Here is a 23,190-nt window from a genome sequence, read left to right as displayed (position 1 = left end):
GGGGGGGAGTGGCTACATCTTAGAAAAAAGGGTTTACTACAGCCTAACAAAGACAAGAAGCATCTTCATCTACAACCAAGAGATGATTGGCATGAATTGAGATGTGCTTTTTATCCAGGCAGCAAAGAACAGAGCATGCCAAACATACGAGCCAGCTGGCACACTTGCACTGCACAAAAGGTCTGAGTTCAGGCTCTTCCAGTGTATCCACACAGGAAGATGTATATGGGTAGCTACCTAAAGAAGTGCCATTTCCTATGGCTTACTATAAATTTCACTAAAAGAATATTTAAGATCACAACATTTAGAAGCTTATGTAGTTCAGAGAAGAAACAAAAAACCTCTTCAGCAAGGCTCACACTAGTTGATTTTAATTTTTTAAAGCAATGTTCCTCCATTATTTAAAAAAATTAAATGTCCCATCTAGCTACTTTGAAACATAAGATATAGACAGATTCATCAGTATAAAAAGGAAAAGGTGTAGGGTATCCAAATGACTAAGTATTCCCATTTTTACTCAAGGCCACTACACATTAACTTACTTGCAACAACTTCCTTAGTCTTACTTGAGAAGTTTCTGGCCCACAACTTGTTATACAGCCAATATAATTTACCCCACCCAATGAGGTATGAACCACAGAACAAGTCCATAGAGACTATTCAAATAAATTACTCCAATTGTGAAAGGTTATTCACCCTCATATGGAGGATTTCCATTGGTTACATTTTAGTATATGGCTAACATCTGAATGCAATAAAAACCACAATCAATTAAAAGTTACTTTCTCACCTCATACCATGAAAGCAGAAACAGGAAAACATGACAAGCAGCCTTCTACTTAACACAAGTCTCCTTAGATTTCTTACATATCTTTGACACATACAGATGCCAAGTTTTTTCTGCAAGAAGCTTTACTATTTTGTGTAACAGCCAATGAAAGTGTTCCTTTGAAACTAACAGCAGTTCGGATGCAGGTGCATCTCTATTTTTAAATTTATTCAACTGACCCATCAATATTCACTCCTGCTTCCCTAAGAAAAGCACCATTGAAGAAGTGTGTATGCTCATGCATACACACAGGGCAAGACAAAAATCTGTCACTTGCAGTAAAACACACATCTAAAGGGAAGTTCCACAGTCATTTTAAACTAACCTAAATAAAAGTCAACTGCTAAAGAAAATCATCAGTGGGTTTTCATTCAGATCTGTTCCTTGATCTAGTTTGCTAAGCAGCTGCACAGAATCTTGCACCACCTTTCAGTGGAAACCTAGGTATTCTACTGTCAGCTTCAAGTACCTGTAAAATCACCTTTCCACTTGGCTTGCAACTGGCCATCTTGACCCACCTAGCAGAAAATTTTTATTATTTACTTTACTATAAAGCTAATCCTATGATATCATGTTTAGTCAGTAACTTCAGCATTTCTCAGCATGTGGTGGCTAAGCAGACATAATTCTCAGGAATTTCAAAGAGCTACCAGCTTGTAAGGACTGGCTAGCTACAAAGCGTTAACTCCACAGTACTGTATTTAAAACAAAACAGAATAAAAAGCAAACAACTAAGCCACCCCAGAACCCTGGAAAGTTATAAGTTTTCTTTGTTCCCTGACCATCTAAGAAATCAGTTACATGTTTTGTAAGCAGCAGAGAAAGTAGCCTTCTATTAGATATGTTTCTTCAGAGCTGATCTACACCCTAAGGAAGTTCACACATTTTGGTTTACTGTGTATTTTCATGGAAAGACTGAGATGCAAGAGCTTTATTCGCTTTTAGATTTTTCTTTACACTTAGTTCCTTACAACTAAACACCTCCATTAATGACTTGTCATCACTTTCTAACATGAAATACATCCAATGCAGTGTCAGATACACTCAGAACTTAAAATTTCCTAAAAATCAAGCACAGGTAGAGCTCCTTGTTGCCCTGGATTAAGTTTGGAGATGTGCTTTATTATATACATCATTGCTAGTAAACTCCGCATCTTCCTGACCAGTACAGCTGCATTTCAGTAAGTTTGTGTGTAATCTGTACACACTTGACTAGATACACCATCAAATCCTACTCCGATTTAGCATTTCAAGATAATACTAACTTGCTGTGGAAGTGAAGACTTCTGTTGCTGTCCATTGCTGCTAGCACTGGTAACAGCTACTCCTGAAATAAAACAAGTGATACTTTTTTCTAGTGTCAATACCATCAATGACCACACAGGCTACTTGAAATACTAAACTCCAGAAGAAAAAGCTTCCTCCATTTACCTAAATTATTTGTTTGTATTTGTCATTCAAAAAGTAACTTGTAACATAGTATTTTGTACACTTGCTCTGCTGAAACAGCATTATTTCTTTTTTAGGGCATACTATGTACAAGCATAATGAATTGTAAGGTGTATAATACAAGTAGCATTTGATAAACATTGCAATTGTTTTGCAGTTTTGACTGATCCATGCAACATTTCTAGTCATATGTGACTGCATTAACCAGTTTTTGTGTCAAACATCTGCACTACAGACTTTGCACTTTCGATTTACTCTTAGGGGAGAGTACTCTCAGCTAGGGGAAAGCTGCTTGGTACGCCAGCTTTGCAGAGAGCAGACTACTCAAACAGAATGGCAGATGAGTCACAGGAAGAACATTTTTCATTAAAGAATTTACTGCTGCTTTGGAAAGGTCTAGCACAGGTATGTTTACACACTGAAAGTACAACTGTACAAGTGCCTTTGGAGCTGTGCAACAGTATTAGAAGTACAAGATTAGTCTCATGTTAAATGAAACAAACCTTAGGTAGGATGACTATAAACACAAGAGCCAGCCATGAAGTTTAAGTGCTTCAAATGTAACAAGTTGAATATTTAAACAACTCCTTAAAAGTTATTTTAAAAGCAATACTCCTTGAATATCTTTATAAATAAACCATTAAGGCACCTATTTGGGATGGAAAAAATGTAGGATTCAGCCAGACTTGGAAATGAGGTCTTAACTTTGATATTGCTGGGAACTCTCAGAATTGCTCAAGTCTCTTCCATAAAATGTAGCATCTTTCCATTCAGAAAATAATAAAAGTATGACTAGAGTAATTAAATAATTTTTCAAATTCAATCACACATCTAGCTATGTTATCAATATAAAGTTTAAATTCCCTCAAAAATTGAAGGAAATGTCAATGAAAATGCGTATTGGCTACAGGTGCAGAAAATACACTGCCTATAGTAAAGCTACAGAACACTTGAAAAGTATGAACATTAGTGTTCAGCTGTATCATAAATATTAACTAAAATGATTATGATTTTCATATCAGATTTCTACATAGGCTATCTTTTTTGGAAGTGAAAGCTAACACAGATTAGCAGTTTACAAAACTGTCAATGAGAAGTTACAGAATTTGGAACACTTTTGTGCAGGAACCTAGAGTTCAGTAGGACAGCAACACCACCATCAGAAGAGACTTACTGTCCCAGGAAAACTCCCCCACAGCGGTCAAGCCATAAAATGTATAACACAATTAAAATAAAACCTAGGGACTGCACAAAAAGACTAAAGGCTTAAGTTTCTTTTCTGATTTTATGCTTCCAAACACTGATCTTCCACTGCATTTTCAAAATAAGCTACAGAAATTTAACATGTCAGTCTACTACTAAGGTTTGCGTATAATTTAGAGAAGCCTACTCATTTAACTGCCATTTCCAATTACAGAAAGAGAGAGCTCTAGAAAAAAAACACATTGCTTAAACATATTAGACATCTTTCATCTAGGAATTAGCCCAAAAGGATAAACAGACTATAAATGGGATATTATTCTTCCCCAGACATACTGTTACAGACATGACGGAGCCTTATGAAACAGACTCTTACAGTTAGTCATAAATCAGGAACTTGTGCTAAGACAGCACTTCATATAAAGGACTGAGGATCTGAAGATTACCCTTTTTTTTTTAATTCACACCACCTCAACTTAATCTACACTTAAGTGAACTGCAGATATCTGGTAAGTTAAAACAACTGACATTTTCTTGATGTTAGTGTAGTACAGAAGAAAAATAGTACTAAAATGCAGAGATGGTGTGCTAGCTCAGACTTAACTGTTCTAACAGCAGTCCTGGGTCTAAATTACACTAAAGACAACAGGTTGTAAGGTACAAATCAAGGAGCCACTCTAAAGTGACAGAAATACAGATACCAAGCAACACAATATAAAGTATTTTGTTACACATTTTTTCCTGAAGAGAGAGCGCTTACCTCATTTAACATACACCAGAGAGTGAATGAAATGGGAAAGAAATGGGATAATGGTCCATGAAAGTACTGACACCCACAAAACAGATTTCTGCTTTCATTTTCACATTGCCTTAAAACATCCAGAATGAGATTGTCTAACATGCTGAGCATTCCACATCAACTGATGTCAGTGAATGCTTCTAAAGATAAACTTCCCTGAAACCATAACTCCTGGGCTATATGATCAATGCCCACAGAATTTGGCCTTGACATCTTACTGCCTGTTTTAAATGTGTGGAGTATGGATAATACCTCTCCTCTTCATTGTACTGTGTCAAGACTAATAACTTGTGAGATGTGACATAAGCCACAGCATATGAGAAAACTGCCAAACAAAAAAATTTCTATTACACCACAGTATGTAAATACATTCAGAAAAATAGTACTCCTCATTTTAGAGCACTTGGCTTTCCAGTTTTACTATTACTCCTAATGATCCAGTCATAGAACTGTTGACACAATGGAATAAGTTAACAACAGCAGCACAAGTTTGTACTGAAAAGTTCTAAGACACTTGTAAGAACACAAATTCAGAGTAAACCAGTGTTGTAATATGTCACTGTGGTCATCACACAACTAATTTCAAGAGCAACTGGTTTTTTGAAAGCTTTTGGACAAGTTTGGGGACTGCACAAAAGAAAGCAAGTAATTTAATATAAGCAGAACATCAGTAGGAGCAACTATGAGCAGAGATGTTGAGAGCCTTTCTTGTGGGTCTTCAGCTGGGTATTTGGAGCAGCTATTCCCAATGTAGACCACTCACTAAAAAAGCTCTCTTGATAAAGTAGTTAAGTCAGCTGCTACACCTGTCAGCTCCTGCCTTACATGTTACCTCAGGGACCCAAATTGTCAGCCACCAACATGTTTTACACTACCCATTCTCATTGCAGAGTGGAAGCATCCTATCTGGGCAGGACCTACAACAAAGTTTCTCATCCTTCTCCTTCCTCCACTTATTTTAAAGTTTCCTTACTTCTCCTTAAGACACAGTTATATAGCAGAAATGCTATCTTTTGCTATGAATGTACCAGTTGTTAACCAGATCTCAAGCAAGTCCACTTACCAGATTTCCCCTCCTGGAATTTTAACTCAGACATACTAATTTCTAAAACTTGAACTGACAGTCAGTATGAACAAAAGGCCGTCCTTGGTTGATCTTACAGAGTTATTTCTTCTTAAAACATAGACAGATTCCTAGTGAAACTAGTGTTTTTCACTTCCTTACATAATCCACCAATAGTTCACAGAGGGCATCTAACTACAAAAACAGTTGAAACTTGCTTTAAATTACTTTAGCTTTCCACATCAAGGAGGGAAAATGCCTTCTTTCCTGAAAGGATTAAAGAAAGATCTTCACTGGAGACAGCCTACCTTCCTGTGTAGACAGTCTTACACCTTTTTTTGAGACTGTTGTTTCTGATGTTTCTTCCAGCCAGACATTTTCTCTCATCCAGTATTTCCTCACAGTCTCCATGTTTTTAGTTACTCAGAAAAAGGGCACATGTGCACTAATGTCGAGCTTCAATGGAATCAACCAACGCACCTGCAACACAATCGACGCAAACCTTGATGTTGACTAATTGAAGATCTTCACTCTTTGGATTTTATCTCATGGATATAGAGACTAGCATGTATGGGGAACCAAAGAGTATTTCTGAATATTGCTCAAGCACAAAGAGAATTTTTTTTTTTTTTTTTTTGGGGGGGGGGGGGGGAATGAGGGTAGCATTTCAAGATCCCTCTCTTGAGGAACAATAACAAGACTGTTAGTTATTTCTAATACATCTGGACAGCAGTTTACAGAATGTGAAAAATACTATATCCCATGCAATTGATTATACTTCAGGTTATTAGCTTCCAGCAGAAACATTCTGCCAAGAGCCACAGCTACATTCACCCTGAACAGTAACTTTGCATGAACAACAGAACTCATAACAATGCAGTGGCACTCCTAAACACAAGTTTTTGCTTCCTGAATACACCAAGAAGGCTACAGCTTCTTCCCAGAGCATATATTGTGCCAAATATGTTTATTTTGTTCAAGTACAAAGATACCAACATGATAAGAGTAGTTTAAATAACCAAGTATACTTGGTATTCAGAAACTGGAAGAAGCCTGACAAAAAAAAATTAATAAGCCTCCATACTATACAGCAGGCTTTTTAAATTATAGGTTTAGCATTATAGAAAACTGAGAAAAATGGCTATTTTGCTGATACCCATGTTTTAATAACAAACTCCAGAAACTAAAGCACTAAGCAAAGAATAAAAACTATAAAACCAGTTATAACATAAAAGGGGAAGAGCCCAGTAGCTAGACAGTAAGTCTTTTATACCAGAGAAAAAGATTAAGAAACCCGTATCAAAGTATTTCATATACACACAGACTGTATTGTGTTGAGACATTTTCCCCATAAATGCTCCATGTTTCTTAGCATGTAAATAAAACATACACAGTCACATTTCAAAACCTTTCATTCACATAGCAGTACTTTAAGTGGTTACTATAAAAGGCTCCACAAATCATGAAAATGATACTTCTAAAATAGTATGAGAAGTATCAACTGTAAGTAAAAAATTCCTCTATATTCACTTTTTTAAAGCCATGTTTCCTTTAGATAACATTTCAAAGTTCTAGAGGAAAGTAGGATATCTTGTTAGTAAAAAAACCCCTGAAACACAAACACATAAGTTTCCTTATGTAGGACAAATCTGCCTTTTTATTATAGCCTCCCCTGCTATCCTGCTATATATCCCACTTCCTTAGAATTAATTCATTTTAGTTAGTCACCTACAATTCTTATTTAGTCCATGGTTTAAAGTGACGAAGATGACAAATTCACTCAAAAAACGCAAGTTACCTCCGCAGTATGCTTATGAATTGATGATGCAGAAATTTAGTATTCTATGGCAAGATCAAGAAAATCAAGTGAGTAAATCTCCAAAGGCAGTATGAGACATACATGTTCTGAATAGTGTTCTTAAGTAGAAGAAACTACTTTTTTCCAGGAATAACTAGTTCTTCAAAACACACTATCAACATTGGCCCCACTACACACAAGCAGCTCACTCACAGCATGTGAATTTTTTCTGACTCCTGCAGGTAGATTTTTCAAATGAGGACAGCCAGTGCTTTCTATTTTCACATGTTCAATCCAACCATCTTTTAGAGACTGCTGCTGCAGAAATGGTTTATTGAGCAACTGCACTTTTAGCTATATAGCACAACATATTAAGAAAAACAAAAGTGAGCACAAATTTAAAGCTGTACAGATTCAGAAACTAGTACTTAAACACCTGTGCTGTTCCTTCAGCAAAAGCAGCAACTGAAGGACAAGGGTGGAATGGACAATTGGGAATGTGAGCCACTCTGGCCATGAGTCAGGGCCCTTAAATAATCCATTTTGAATTCCATGACACACACACTCATGAATCAGTTCCCCAAGTAGCATCATCTGCTGGAGTCCTACAAATTCTGTGCCTGTTACTCTCACCTTCAACACACAGAGTTGTGTTGTGATACAAAGATCATGAACTTTTCTGGCACAGAATTTATATGAATTAAAACTCCAAAATGAAGATGACAGATCATGGGACTTGTGTTTTCACCTCTCACAGAGCAGACTATTTTAGGGTGAAAGGCCATCTTCTCTTTAAATATATGCCACTGCAGTTGTTGCTTTAGAGTACAGGAAGGCAACAGGCACTTGGAATAGTGAGTATAAGTAACAGTCAATAAAAATTGCAGTACTGATCTCCAAAATACAGCACCTCATCTAAAGCCTAGCATATGGCATTTGTCAAGCATTAAAGACAACAGCTCCACTGAGCACCTGCCAACAATTATGTATTAACACAGGAAGGCAAGAGTAGGCACACAGCACACATCAGTGCCTCACACCGATGGTCCCTGCTGTATAACGTTACAAACATCAGCAGGTTTGCTGGACAAACCGTCTCCATCAGCATGCAACTACTCAAAGTGAACACAAGCTATCTGACCCAAGAAATAATCTGGATGCAATCGTGACTTTACTAGAATTATACCAGTATGTCTTCCTCTACTTTTCCTTCACCAACTAGATGAGGGCAAACTCAACTTCAGCAAACGTCTACATCAACGGCTTGGCCAAGTGACTGCTGATTTCTAAGAAGTTGAAACTATTCTTTACACAGCTCTTTCTCTTTACTTGAGACTACAAGCAGATGATCTCTGACAAAATACCAAACGCACAACTATTACATTGTCTATTAGAATTTGTGCTGTGGAATATTTCAGAAATAAAGAGGGATGCCATATGTGCCACTGACAGCTCCAAAATCAAGAACGATGGATGGAGGACTGTGCTGAAACAATTATTAGATCACTGCATATCTATAGATAGCATCCTCATCCTAACCGCGTTTCACTCTTGAGTAAACAACCTGCACTTTTGGGAAGTGCTTACCTTAAACCAGCAATTATACATGCTTCACTTGACATGTAGCAAACCGTGCATGCACTCACATTTACCCTCATACTAAAGCAAGTCTGCAGTTATTCACCTGTGTTTTGAAATTAATCCATTTCTAAAAGGCAGATTCTGTGACAAGTGCCTGTTTTTCACTTTGTGAATGGTCTCAGAAGGAAGAAGCGAGAAATTCTAGGAATTGATTAGGAGGGCTATGCTGGCAAAAGGATATAAAAATCACAACTAAAGATTCCAAATCACAGTATCCAGATTAGGGATCTCAATACTTCTGTATGTAGGCACTCATGTATATAGACACATCCGTCTTTATTGTGCCTTTCTGCACTGTTTGCTATAGGATCTTGGTGTTGCCAGACTTGCATAAAACACACTTGTCCCAGTACTGAAGTACCAGTTGCAGACTAGCAAATCAACATCTACAAGCTGATCCTAGACTTGAAGGTGAAACCCAGTAAGATACTATTGCAGAATCATTAAGGTTGGAAGAGACCTCTACAGGCTGCCTAGTCCAACTCCCCTTTATGGAACAGGGTCAGCTGAAATAGGTTACTCCTGGTTATGCCCAGGCACATTTTGACTATCTCCAAGGATGATGACTCCACTACCTTTCCTAAACAACCTGTTCCCATGTTGGACAACCCCCATGACAAAAGTGTCTTTTTTGCTCAAATATACTCTCTTGTATTTTAAATTGTGCACATAATACCTCATCTGTTCACTGGGCACCAATGAGAAGCATCTGACTTTTTTTCACTCTTGTCTTCAGCTATTTATACATGTAAAATCCCACCTGAGCCTTCTCTTCTCCAGGCTAAACAATCCTAGCCCTCAGCCTCTCCTCATATGCCAGACACTCCAGTCCCATTATCAACTTCATGGCCTTTTTCTGGACTCCTTCCAGTAAGTCCATGTGGCTCTTGTACAGCGAAGCCCAGAACTAGACCCAGCACTCCAGATGTGTCTCACCAGGGCTGAGAAGAGAAGGATCACCTCCCTCAACCTCACAGGGGTGCTTTTACTAGCAAGACACTGTCGACCTTCTACGCCACAGGGTACATTGCTGGCTCATGTTCCGTTCGCTGTCTACCAGAAGCCCCAAGTCCTTTTCTGCAAAGCTGCTTTCCAGCTGGTCAGTCCTCAGCCTGTACTAGAGCATGGGTTACTCCTACGGTGCAGGACCTTTTATTTCCCTTTGTTAAACTTCCTTTCAGCCCATTTCTCCAGCCCATCAAGGTCTCTATGAATGACAGCACAATCCTCTCACCCATGAGCCACTTCTCCCAGTTTTGTATCATCTACAAGGTTGTCGAGGGGTAAACTCTGGCCCATCAACCAAGTCATTAACAAAGATGTTGCATACTACTGGCCCCAGTGTTAACCGCCCGGGGACACTAGCTGGACTTCATGCTGAGCCTGGCAGTTCAGACAGTTTTCAGTCCACCTTACTGTCTACTAAGCTGTACTTCAACAGTTTGTCTATGTTATGGGAGACAGTGTCAAAAGCCTTGCTAAAGTCAAGATAAACAGTATCAACTGCTCTCCCCTTGTCCACTGAGGTAGTCATTTTAGCATGGAAGGCTATCAAGTTAGTCAGGCCTGACTTCCCCTTCATAAATCCATCGTACGTACTCCCAGCCACACTTTGCACTTTGTGTGTTTGGTAATGGTTTCCAGGATTATTTGCTCTATCAGCTTCACAAGGACTGAGATGAAGCTGATCGGCCCATAGCCCCTCAGATCCTCCTTTTTGTACTTCCTGAAAACAGCAGTGACATTTGCTTTCCTCCAGCCCTCAGGAAACTCCATCCATCATGATGACCTTTGAAAGATTGAGTGGCAGTGCAGTGACACTGTCCAGCTCCCTCAGCAGTTGTGGATGCATCTCATCAGGTCCAATGGGCATGTACACATCCAGTCTCTTTAAAAGTTGTCGAACCTGATCCTCCTCTACTGAGATGTATGTATTTAAGAAAGCAATGAAAGTGACACCCATATGCCCTCAAAAATCACAGAAGATATGTACATTCTCTATTGCTTTGGTATACCAAACTTGCTACTTATCAGCAACTCTCAGAAGGCTTTAAGAAGATTTACCACAAGTGTTCAGCTTTAAGTGAGAATCTCATTAGGAAAGATGACAAAAAGGATCATCATGAAAGGTGCTTTGAATATCTCTGGATTCTGCCTCATGAAGAGGCTTGGGGTTTTGTTGTTGGGGTTTTTTTTTCTTTTAGCAAAATAGTGAAAGTTGTCAATGAAGTCACTGACAATTGATATCTTGCGCTTTTCCTCAATATGTAACAGGAATCCACTCTTGGGCATGTAAGAGAACAGATACAAGTATCATCAAGACAGCACTAAGGGCACCAACTAGGTGTCAGTATCTGCTGCCATTCTGTTGCACACGGTCAATTACAGAATATATGTGAAGTGCCTTACTTTGAGTCTCCTTTCAATTTAAGAAGTGTCCTATCAGAAGAGTGAATGATACCTGTAAGATCAGAATAAAAGTATCACCATATCCAATCTTTGTCTTGGTTGTAGCAGATGTAGGAAGATGCAGGTTGAGAAAATAAAAAAAACCAACCACCTTCTAAGTACCAGCTTGGGACATGTCTTCCTCCTGGGAAGACTAGGCATCTGCTGTATCTGCCAAATAAAGGCATAGATTCAATGCATGAAGGGAACAATTTAAACTGCAGATTTAGTGTAAACACCACCATGATGGTGTTTAGCAGAGCGCCTTCCATTTCTAGGTAACTCTTCCCCCAGAATTCTTGCATTTTGTGGTAGAAATTATCCAAATAAAGTTAACACGGGGCGGGGGGGGGGGGGGGGGGGGGGGGGGAGGAGTCCCAAGAAACAAACAAACACAAAATGACTTTAACGAGTTTCACAGAGCAGCAGGACATTCATGGGGATCCCACCCCTCTCAGCATCTTGAACAATAATCAGAACGAAGTGTGTTTCAAGAGGAATTGTACAAACAGGTACAGGCTGGTATTTGAGAAGGTGACTGAACTCATAGCTGAGGCACATGTGTTTACCATGGAATCTCTGTAATAGTTCCATATTCTAAAAGCTATTTTAAAACCAGATATTCTTGAAGAAGAGAACCAGAAGTTGCTGGTATTTGTTTTAATACATAAAACAACTCCAACAAATTATAGAAACACTTCAAGTCTATACTCCTATTTTCCCCATCTTAGTTTCTTCCTTCAATTCAGCAGCCATACATTAATGTAGATGACTAATTAAAATCTGATTAACAGATTAATTAAAGCATGTTCTTCTCAAGACTGAATTTTCTATTTTTTCACAGAAAACAGCAAAATGTTTCTGAATGACAGACAGCAACTACTTAAAAAACACTACAAAAATGTCAAGAATATTATTCTTTTACCCATAGTTTGGTAAACTCATACTTTGTAATACACACTAATGAAATTATTATCAACTCAATCCAACAGGCACAGCTACAGTAACAATTTATGCAGGAAAGTGGGTGAATTTAATTTTCTGAAGAGATATCAATTTTTTGCATTTTGCTTGTGACTGTTTTGCTACATGTAAAAGCTATTTCCCTGCACTTGTTCCATATGAGATAAGTTCCTCTAAGTGATACTTAAGAGTCTGCTAGCTGTTTTCGCAACCCAGAAGTTAGCCAATTAACACACCGAGTCAATCACACTGTCCTTACAAGACACTACAAGATCAGTTGAGCAAAACAAGTATTGGATCTCAGAATGCAGGTCTGTTCCTTAACACTAGTAACCTGCATAGGAAGGTCTCCGCTCTTGTTCAGACCAGCCATTTCCTTCCCTTTGTCCAACCCAAACAGGTAAGTACAACCTGGTGCAGTACTTTTTACATTTGAGCTTTGTCTTTTACGTAATCACACTCACTTTACACTAGTTCACCATGACCAAGAGTTTTCACATTTAAAAAGCCCCAGGCTATATTTACAGCATTCCCTAGAGGCTGCCATATAATGAATAGAAAGAAGACATTGCCAATTTCTTCACAACATATAGTGGCTACTTCAAGAGTCATCTGAAACAAACCTACAGTGATGAACATTATTCTTACTTACTAAATATTTTTTTCAAGTAAGAACAAAGCCATCAAGACAGTGTTTCATCAAATGATTTCTCTAATATGTTGTAGGTAGGAAGTCATCCATGACTGAGTATCAGCAATAACGTACCACTGAACATAGCCTATATAGTATTACAAACTTGTTTTGAATGAGACACACTGGGAAATACAGTAAGACTCGGTCTGACAGTCTCTATCACCCTCCAATTGTTCTCTTCAGTTGGAAAGACACTGAATCTGGCTAGGTACCAATGTAGCAAGTTAGGAAGTGATTAGTGCACGCCTCTGGTACCTGTAAATAGGGAGTATAGTAACCATTATCACTTGAGAAGGAACTTGAACTCTTTATATAACATATCCTTACTCATCCACATAATTTATGGAAAAATCAGTTGCCAGTATTATAGAAAATTATAAAAAACATCTTTTTGGTTGGCATTTGGTCAACGTTTCCTCCTGCAATTCAATGCCCCCCTCTTTTTTTTCTTATTTCAATATTAGAGTAATTTTATGCTACAGCATGGTATAGAAGCACACTCAGGATACTGAATAGCTGGCATTATTTTTTTAATTATACAGTATTTTAATAATCAAAAGCTCTATCCATAGCACAATACATTTGATCAAGTTTAAATGGCAGTACAGTTTCTAGGCAAAAGACAATTGTTAACCCCGTCTCTTCCAGCTTCTCATCCTTCAGTCTGTATGACTTGAATCTCCTCCAGTCTAGGTGGCTTGACAAAGAGGAAGAAACAGTCAAAAACCAGTTCCCACGCTACTTAGACTAGCATAATAGCACAAAACCTTAAGAATCACAAAGGCCTTTGAAGGATTAAACAACTTACTGGATAACTCACTTCTAAAACTAGGGAGAAAAATATTAGATCACTGCTTTGCAAGCAGTGAAGGACCATAGAATGTCAACTGGATCTTGTTGCAGAAGCATGTACAGTAATTTACAGCAAAGCAAGCTTAACACTTTCTCCTACTCCTCATCAGCTTCCAGAGTTAGTCTGCCTTAAGTACCTCTGAAACATAATTACCTCAAATATCAGTGGGTTAACAAATCACTCCTACAAAGTAATAAGTATTGCTGAGACTGATGAAACATCCAACTAACCTGCTTATCTCAAGCTACACAATACCATCTCTGTTACCTTCTCAAGTGTTCAAGTTTCAAGCAGTTAGCAAATCTTGAACAGCTTCCTTTTCAACCCAGTTGTGCAGTCAAATATAAACCTCTGCGTGTCACAAACTGAACATAAGGCCAACGCATACATGATTTTTTCTGCTCCAGAATTTTAGGGAAGACAGATTGCATAACATAACATAATATAGAGTGTATTTTAACTCATTAAAGACTTATTTATTAAGGAAGATTTTACCTCAGAAGTCTTTGAGAATGCCAAAAAGCAACAAAGCTATAAATAACCCTTCTTCACTGAGCAGATTTCAGATCCTCATGCCTTTGGTTGCTCGAAGAAAAGTCTCTTCCAGCAATAATCTTATCTTTTTACATGAAACAAATAGATTTACATTATCGTACTATGATGTCTTTCTCGCTTACACTACCCTTCTGTGATTTCATCCAAATGATCTTAAACAATAGTTCTACTTTAAGTGAGAAGGAAGATTAAAAACATCTCTCTTCCTTAACCAAAGCAAAGCGTATTCTTTAGCGAAGTGGTGAAGAACCAGTTGTTCTTCACACCTTTCTCCACTTAATATTTGCACAAGTATGTAAACAAATTTCAATTAGGTAGCTGAAAAAGTGGCATCCCCTCCACCCAGTTAGCAATTCAGTTATTTAAGTTTTGGGTTTTGGTGGGACATGCATTAATTGTTTCTAGAAGCAACTGGTAAAGCTTACTCAAGGTTACTTTCCTAGATATGAAGCACTCCTATAACAGACACTGTGGAACAAGTATAAAGAGTTCCCAACACACCCCAGTGAAACAGATGGGACACACAGTAGGCACCTTAAGGTTCAGACATCTATACTTGGATAACTATAACATTGGTGCCTGTGTTCCCTCTACAATCAAAACAGATCTATCACATCTGCCTAGCACAATCAAAAGGAGCCTTGATAGCTGTTCAACTGATCCTGTGTAGGAAACCATGTATGGTGGTGAGCTGAACAGTTCTTTATGTCCACTGACCTAAATTCACATGCCTGATCTGGAACATAGTATTTGGAGTCTTTTTGAGCAGCTTAAGTACTAAAGAGTTTCTAAACCTTCCTGAAAAGTCTTCACTTTGATCTGGGCAAGTCCTAAAGCTTTGCAGTTTTGTGCACCTGAAGCTAGATTTCACCCCAAACTGTTAACTAATGTTAGTAGACTAGAAGCTGGTTTTAAATCAAAATATACCACCATTTTTTTATTTAAAACATTTAGTATCAAGTACCAACTTAGAGTAATTAGATAACATTTTCCTGAACACATTTGACAAGTGTTTGCCTTCTATACAACCACCTGTTTTTTTCCTTGCCCTCTCCAAACAGAGGGGAGACATCAACATTTTTCCTCTAATCAGCTACTCTTTACATTACCTTTTGGTCTCCCCACTCAGGTGTAAAAGATGTTCTTAACACAAAAACCTTAAGAGAGACTTACTGAGAAATGTAATCCTAATCTTTGCTGAGAAAGTAAAGCTATATTTTTCTCCCCACTATTCCTCTGTATTCGTGCAGGTATTGAAGTAATTTACCTTTTGCTTTCCTACATATAAAATATTGCAGCTCAATCTTTATCTGAGTTAAGTACATTTAAATAGAAAACTTCTATTAATATAAATATTGCTTAGTTCACCTTTTTCCCAAAACCATGGTTTATGAAAGATCCTGGACCCACCTGGAGTTCTAGAAAGAAGGAACTTTCTAGGCTTAAATACAAGCTCTTTCATAAAATCCTCATATCTTTGCCACTTTAAAATGCAAGTGAAGTTGACTACACCAAATCACACCTGTTTCCAAATAAATAAATGTGGAACTGTTCATTCCCAATTTATAGAGTATTCAGTAATTTGCTAGGTATTTTCCAGCAGGTGTAACAAGATCCTGACTACAATTCTATTTTCAGCCAAAATATACCAATAATTTATGTGAGAAGCTAGTATGAAGCACCAACTTAAACAAGTTAGCTAAATGCAACATTTTCCTGAAAGGTATAGCACACGCTAAGTTTGCCACAATTTTCTGCTCCCTAACCCCTAAATTTCAGCAATTCTAAAAGTAACTATCAGAGACTAAAATTAAAAGTTTCTCTTGGCTTCAAAGATCCTTCTGTTACACTATAGTTACATGAAAACCCAGCAACTGAAATGCGAAAGAGACCCTGTCTTGGTAAGAGAGACAAGAAAGAATAGGAAAAAGCTTTTGCAGAAGTTAGCAACACAAACAAATCCAAGCATATGTGGAAATTGTGAGGCTCTTGATTTTAATTACTTTTTAGGATTAAGCCGGCAGTTTCAAGCAGCACTGATATGATACAACGAAGATAACTAGCAACAAGCCACCTTTCTGGATAAGTCTGCCCCAAAACATGGTGGTAGTTTTTTTTTACCTATCACATCAAAAACAATTGAGTGCTAAAAATCCTTTCGCACGCCAAATGAGTTTATATGTGCTTTTAACTTCTAGATTTTCATACTTCAAACAGCAGAAGTAAAACTTTCACAGCATTGACTGTACTTCTGTCTAGATAGTGTATCATCATTTTAAAAATTTCAACCCAGTTTCAAAAGTTTACATTGAAAAGTACACATCAGCAATAGGCACTGTAGAAAAGCTTGTACTACACGATACCAGAATTTACTAAAATTACATCAACCATGCAGACACAGTACAGATTACATTCTCCAAACAGAAGTGTGTTGAAAATTTCATGTTAAAAGAACTAGCGAAGAGACTCTTACAAAAATAATTTTAGTCCAATTAAAGGAATATCCACTGCTGGTTGAAAAGCTGCATGTATTTAAGGTTTTGCCAGCTACAAAAAACTCTTTTTATATAGTCATGAACATATTAGAGTACCCAGAGTTTTACTGCTTGGAACAAAGATAGCAACGTCTGAATAGACCGACCTTTATTTTATTTTCTACACATTTTAGTAACATGCTTTAGTTTGGAAATTTATTTCGACTATACCTTACTGACAAGCCTGGAATAAAGAACTACATTTGAAACAACAGATTCAATGTGACACAATTTTGCCAAAACTGTGAGAGTTTCGAAGTGCAAAATTAAAACATTGAAGTTTTAGCTAAAGACTGAAACAGGGAACAAGCCTTTGTGGTAAATACTAATGTATTCATGTAATTCAGAAATGTATGCAGAACAATAGCCATCTGTGTGGTATTTTAAAATCATGACTTCTGGTGACATCATAAACCATAAGTTGAAAGAATCCTGACACACTTGCACTCAAAGTACACAAAAATAAAGTTATTGGTTATCTCTGATTTTTCAAGAACTTCAGTGCATTCTGCACCAATCCAACTTCAAGCATTTTGACATCAACTGTCTACAGAAGTGAAGTTTCATACATATTAAGCATCATCAAGTGATCATTCACATATGACAAAAAAGCACACTAAGGAGAAAAATGTTCAGCAACAGTTACTTGCAAGTTACAGGAAAATCTATATAAAAACAGTGCGATAGTCTTTTAGAAATTCAATATAGAAGACTTCATTTTACCTTTTCTGGATTGTAATATAAAGATTTCAAAGTGGTAAACAAGGGTGGGCAGCCTTTACTGAAGTTAACCCTCAGGAACTTATCCATTAGTTCTCTAAATTTTTCACCTAGAAACAAAAGTGTATTTGGTTATATGTCAGTGATTTCAAGTGTTATATAAATATAAGCACTAACTGCTGTGCAACTCTGGATAATAGAGTAACTGAGAAACTGCAATTAAGGGTTTTCATTTTTCCTGTTATTTAAGAATAAGATGCAAATATGCTCCAGATTAAAAAAAAAGATCAGAGTAATATGCTTAAGTTGCTAGTGTTTAGGAAACTGCTGACGAAGACATGGTAACAGTCCTCAAACCTGTAAAATCTATTAAAAAGAGAAAGTATTAAGTGCTGGCTACAGAGGATATAGCAAGGGCTATTTAAACAAACATTGGAAAAAATTATAATGGTAAGAATAACTAAGCACTGGAATAGATTACCTTGCAGATCTGGTAAAAGCTCCATCATTGGAAGTTTTTATGATTAAGTTAGACAAAAGTGCGTTAGGAATAGTGCAGACATAAATTATCCTTCTTTGAGGAAGAAGGATGGATGAAATGAACCCTCTACCTCTCTTCTAGTCCTATTTTTTTTTATGAGTAGGACATGACTTCCAATGATAACATGATTGTTTCTGGAATCAGAAACAAAATAGAAGACTGGGTTTCAGAAGGATAAGCACCACAGCAGAATCAACTTTATCAAAATTATACTGGCAGAAAGCTAAAAATCTGACTTATGTTTTCAGGTAAAAGTTACAGTACTTGCAGTATGCTACCTTTCTGAGAAATGCTGTTCAAAAAAAAAAAGGAAATAAAGCAGGACTTTAAGAGAAGATATCCAGTCAGGAGAATAACTGGTCTTCTCATGTTTTTATTCCTATGATGAAAAGTGGTTATTTTCAGTTGTTTCAATTTTGGTGGTGTTTTGGTTTGTTTGGTTTGGGGGGGGGGCAGTGGTTTGGGGGTTTTGTGGTTTTATTTTTTATTGGTTATGTTTGCTTTGCATAGGGATGCAGCTGCTACACTTCACTGCCTACTCTGTTGTGGACTTAGAGCTCTAAGTCTTTAAACAAGGCAGTAGTACACTTCACATAATGCTAACATACACAGATAAAACTGTCGTAATAAACTTCAAATCATTAAGAACACATTACAACTTTTATTAACAGGTTGTTTTTTTATATATATATAAAATGAAGATACCACTGCTTTGTATATAACATTCTTATGTACTCCCACCAACTCTTGGATGTCCTACACTTACTGTTACCAGCACTGTTGTTGAGACTAATAGAACTCACTCATGTTCTCACCTCACTGTAGTAAAACCTGCTGTATATAGAAACTCCTACTATCTGTGGATGGGGATCCATAAATGGACTATAAGTACATGCTTTATTATAGGTGGATTAATTAAAACTTGTTTTCTTGCACTACAAGAAACTCCCCTATATTTCAAAAAATCCATCTCAGTTTCTCAATTTCCTCTGTTGAATTATTCTAATTTATATTCTTGATGGAATAATTGCAATTCATAATTTGAGAAAGCAAGATTCACATTTCAATTAAGTACATATTTATTTATAGAAAGCAAAACAACTTTAAAACAAATTGTGGAAAAAATGCAAAACACACAGCTAGGCACCCACCTATGGCACGAAGCCAAGCTCAAAATTTAGTCTCTGAGGCACAGAAAAGACCTGACCACAGGACCAGTGAATCTGCAGCAGCATAAAAAAAATCAAACTGGATGGCCAGACTCCAACTCCCCACCCTTGATCAGTCTGAAAATTAATCGTAACAGCCTTCCTCTATACAGGTCGTTTCCAGCTGGATCAAGGAGCTGATCTGTGTCAAATACAAGGTTATTAAGATGCAATGCATGGCAAGGTCTGGGAAGGACTGCCCCTTTAATACAAACTGCACTTCAGAGTATTTTAAGCCAATTCTGAATCAGCCAGTGTTGGTTGCAAGCAACTGGTCAGTGACCACACTGGAACAGCAACCTCATTTAACCAAAAATTCTGTCCTGAAATTTGCAAACAAGTTTGTTTCTACACCTTCACATTCTCACTATTAACTTTTGCCAACAGGAGTTCTTATCTGCTGTACTTATAAACTCAAGAAATCATTTAGTAAATAGACAAATTTCTAGGGGATCAAAACGAGCCTTACACATCCATGACTGATACAAGCCTCACAGATTAACAGAAACACAAGTTTTAGTTCAGGAAAATTCTTATTTGCTATTAAACACTGCAGAGCGTAGCCTACTGAGAGGTTTTTCTCAACTGTTCTAATCACAAACTTTGCTTTCATTTAGACTATTGCTACAGCAGGAACAACTAGTCCTTATTACCAAACATATTTCTATTTAAATGAACATTAGCTGTCAAACTACACTGTCAGATATAAGGTAACCTACTGCAAAACATACAGTGAAATGAAGTCAACAGCAAAACACACTATTAATAGAAATACAGAAAAGCATTTTGCAGGTTATTTCCTTGTTTGCTATGTATTACCATAACAATTTTATTACAGGAGAAAAACAATTACTTGTCACTTAGCTTTTCAAATCTAGCTGAACTGCCTTAAAATTTGCCCTTGTATCTTCAAAGAAACCGAAACATCTGGGATTAAGTAAGGCAGAGTAAATTAACAAGTGTTAACTTCAGGGCTAAATCTCCTATGAAGCAGTTAAACTCTTGTGATTTTACACAACTAAGGTATGTGCACATTCAGACTCCTGAGCAACAACAGGAAAGTGGACTAGCTATGCTCTGTAGCATTTAAAGGTACAACACACACAGTGCTCAGTAAATGAGCTAAACTGAAAACTAACCTCATGAAGTTAAAAGCATGAGCAGATGAGTCCAGCTGCAAATTCCCGACATAAGTTCAATATCAAGTGTCATGAAATTTATGTACTTTATATTTCTTTCCAGAAGGTTTCTGCTGGAGTTACAGCTCTTAGACAGCTACATACCAAATGTATATTTTTATGGGCTTTACCATTTCATTTAGCCTCCTTCCTTCTATTTTGGAAGACCATAGCTTTGTTTTAAAAAGTATATACGTATTCCCTCTAGAACCGAGCATATTTGTGCACTATACTTCAAAACAACTTTTGGAAGGACAGAGTCACTGAAACAACTTAGCTATAAAATTAAAAATCAAATAATTTGTGCTACATAATACCACAGGCCTGCTTTTTGTTCCTATTCTTATTAAATTATCAGCACAAAGTTGGTTTATGTTGTAGATTTAAGTTCTAATGGCTCTACAACAGTGTTGGACACCCATAAGATATGCAGAGTCCTAAAAAAAGACTTAATGTTTTCCGTCCAGTACAAAAACTGTCTGGAAACTCATCAGTCCTATGCAACTATGATTGTTACATGAATCATTTGCACCTGGTTTCACTGTTTATAAATTGTAAGTTAGTTTATAAATATATGTATATTAAAGATATAGGAAAGGTGTGTGTATATACACACCCCTATACCTTTAATTCAAGTGTACTATACCCCCTACCTTTTAACTTACGATTCTTCACTTGCATGATGCAGAAAAATGATGTACAAGAATTCCTACAATCTATATACCATCCTGTACTGTAGTTCTATCAATACAAACATTATATAGTTCGCATGACCATGCTGGAGCGCATAAACTTTTTCTATCAACTCCTAAAACGCACCAAATAATTTTGTCTATTCCAGGAGAAACGCGTACATCTGATTTGTGTATATGTACAAATAGGCTTAAATGCCCAAATAGGTATTAAATGCACATTCAACAGCCTGATGAAAACTTAAGGAAAAAAACCAAATAAGAAACTATTACGGAACAGATATGCAACTTGTTACCTGAAACAAAGTTTAAAGGTAATCTTCTAGGTGAAACTGCTCTGGGATGTCTTTTACTAACTTCTTCATAAATCTGAAGCCTCTCTTCTAAAGTGCCTATTATCAGTAAATATAATAGATATAAGTAACAGAGATAAAAAACTATTCTTCTAAATCTTTTTAAATGTTCAGAATTAGTTTAGCTAGACTTCTTACACAGTTTGGATTTGGAACAGTTTAAACATTTCAAGCTTTTTTTTTCCAGTGAACCATAAGCATTACTGTGTAAAACTTCACTGAAAACACTGTATGTACAATACACAACTACCAGCATTAATCATTGTAAGGATAAACATGACAATTACCTTGCACATTCAATCATACAGTACTAGAGTTTGGTTTCTTTCAGTTACATGCTGTGCAGACCCATTCACACAGTAGTTTGACACACTCAGTTTCAATTAACTGTTTTTTCCACTATGTATCCATTTCAGACATACTTAAAGCATTCAGAGAAATATATTGCATTTCCAAATCATAGGTATACCAATAGCACACTATACAAGCATGCCTTTATTATAGGTCCTCTGGTGGCAGCAAAAACGGGGCACAATACTGCCAGTGTAAGTACTGAGCACCAGAACTCTTTATACTTTAATGTTTAACAAAAATAAAGCTACTTAAAGATCTTTCTTCCCACTCCTCCCCTTTCCCCCATAATATGCTTTGGAGCTCCAATGTGGTTAGAAATTAAATAAAACTAATCTGTTGCTTTGAAATGCCATTTTCACATAATTAAGATCAATTTTGCTTAAATATTATTAAAGTCATCAAGCAATTCAAATAAAACTGAATGTACAGATCAAGACTATGACAACATATATGTTAATAAATACATCTGTTTTCCTTTCATAAGAAAAACAATTTATATTGTCACTGAGCTCAGATGCTGGGGAAGGGGGGGGAATATGTTACCCAGTGGCTCCAAGAGATACAGAGTTCTAAAAGTTATACTAAAGTCATGTTTGGATTGGAACTAAAGCATATAAAAGCCCTAATTGAAGTCACAAGTTGGAGCTCCAGAACTTACCATGGGGGAGGAAATAGTCCTAAGACCACCTAAAAAATAAAGTAGCATTATTAGTTTTATAAATTAGTACAGTTTTAATCTACATAGGATTTTAATACATCAAATAAACTACTGGATTGGTTCTTTGTTAAGAACTACACATTTACATCAACATATTCATTACATCAAACGGAATAATCAAGTTCCTGGGTAATTTATTTTCTGAAACAATGATCACTATGTTCAACTCTGTGGATACACTAGGAAAACCATTCAAAAGGCAACACTACTGTCTGCATACATGTAACAAATGCAATCATTTTCATTTCCCAATCACAAGCCATATTCCCAGACCTTATGAAACCCAACCGTAAAACTTCCTAGAAGAAAGCTGGTTGAGAAATATAATGCAGCTATAATATCTACAAATCCTTGTGGGCTTATGATTTATGATGTCATCAGAATAACTCCAATAAAACTTTCACTAATTAGTGAACAGTGAAATACAAGGAAACCATTCCTGTGTAAAGGTAAACACTTGGGAAAGTTACCAGTGCAAAACACTTAAGCTATAGTATAAATTGTTGCAATATTGTAATTAAAAAAACCCAAACAAACAATGAGCTATTTTCCTGGAAAGACAGAAAGGCAGTAATGTGATCTGGCATTGGAGTAACAGTT

The 23,190-nt window shown here is 36.8% G+C and overlaps 1 protein-coding gene across 7 annotated transcripts in view; it reads right to left on the bottom strand.

Annotated features, from left to right (window-relative positions):
• NAA16 (N-alpha-acetyltransferase 16, NatA auxiliary subunit) overlaps window positions 1-23,190 on the bottom strand; it is a 72,802-nt gene that overhangs the window by 20,543 nt on the left and 29,069 nt on the right. For 4 of the 7 annotated variants that reach the window (XR_012652919.1, XM_075046109.1, XM_075046113.1 and 1 more), the window contains 2 exons: window positions 21,462-21,557; window positions 17,550-17,656 (listed from right to left, as the gene is read on the bottom strand). Coding sequence is in view for 5 of the 7 variants with exons in the window: in XM_075046109.1 (XP_074902210.1) it covers window positions 17,550-17,656; window positions 21,462-21,557 (203 nt within the window). In the remaining 2 variants the exon portion in view is untranslated. Of the gene's footprint in view, window positions 1-5,648; window positions 5,821-13,408; window positions 13,582-17,549; window positions 17,657-21,461; window positions 21,558-23,190 lie in introns of those variants that run through there. The other 3 variants (XR_012652918.1, XM_075046112.1, XM_075046110.1) reach the window with 3 other exon arrangements.

This window comes from Buteo buteo, chromosome 14 (genome assembly GCF_964188355.1).
Source record: "Buteo buteo chromosome 14, bButBut1.hap1.1, whole genome shotgun sequence".
Lineage (NCBI taxonomy): Eukaryota > Metazoa > Chordata > Aves > Accipitriformes > Accipitridae > Buteo > Buteo buteo.
This window is presented reverse-complemented; position numbering and strand designations above follow the sequence as displayed.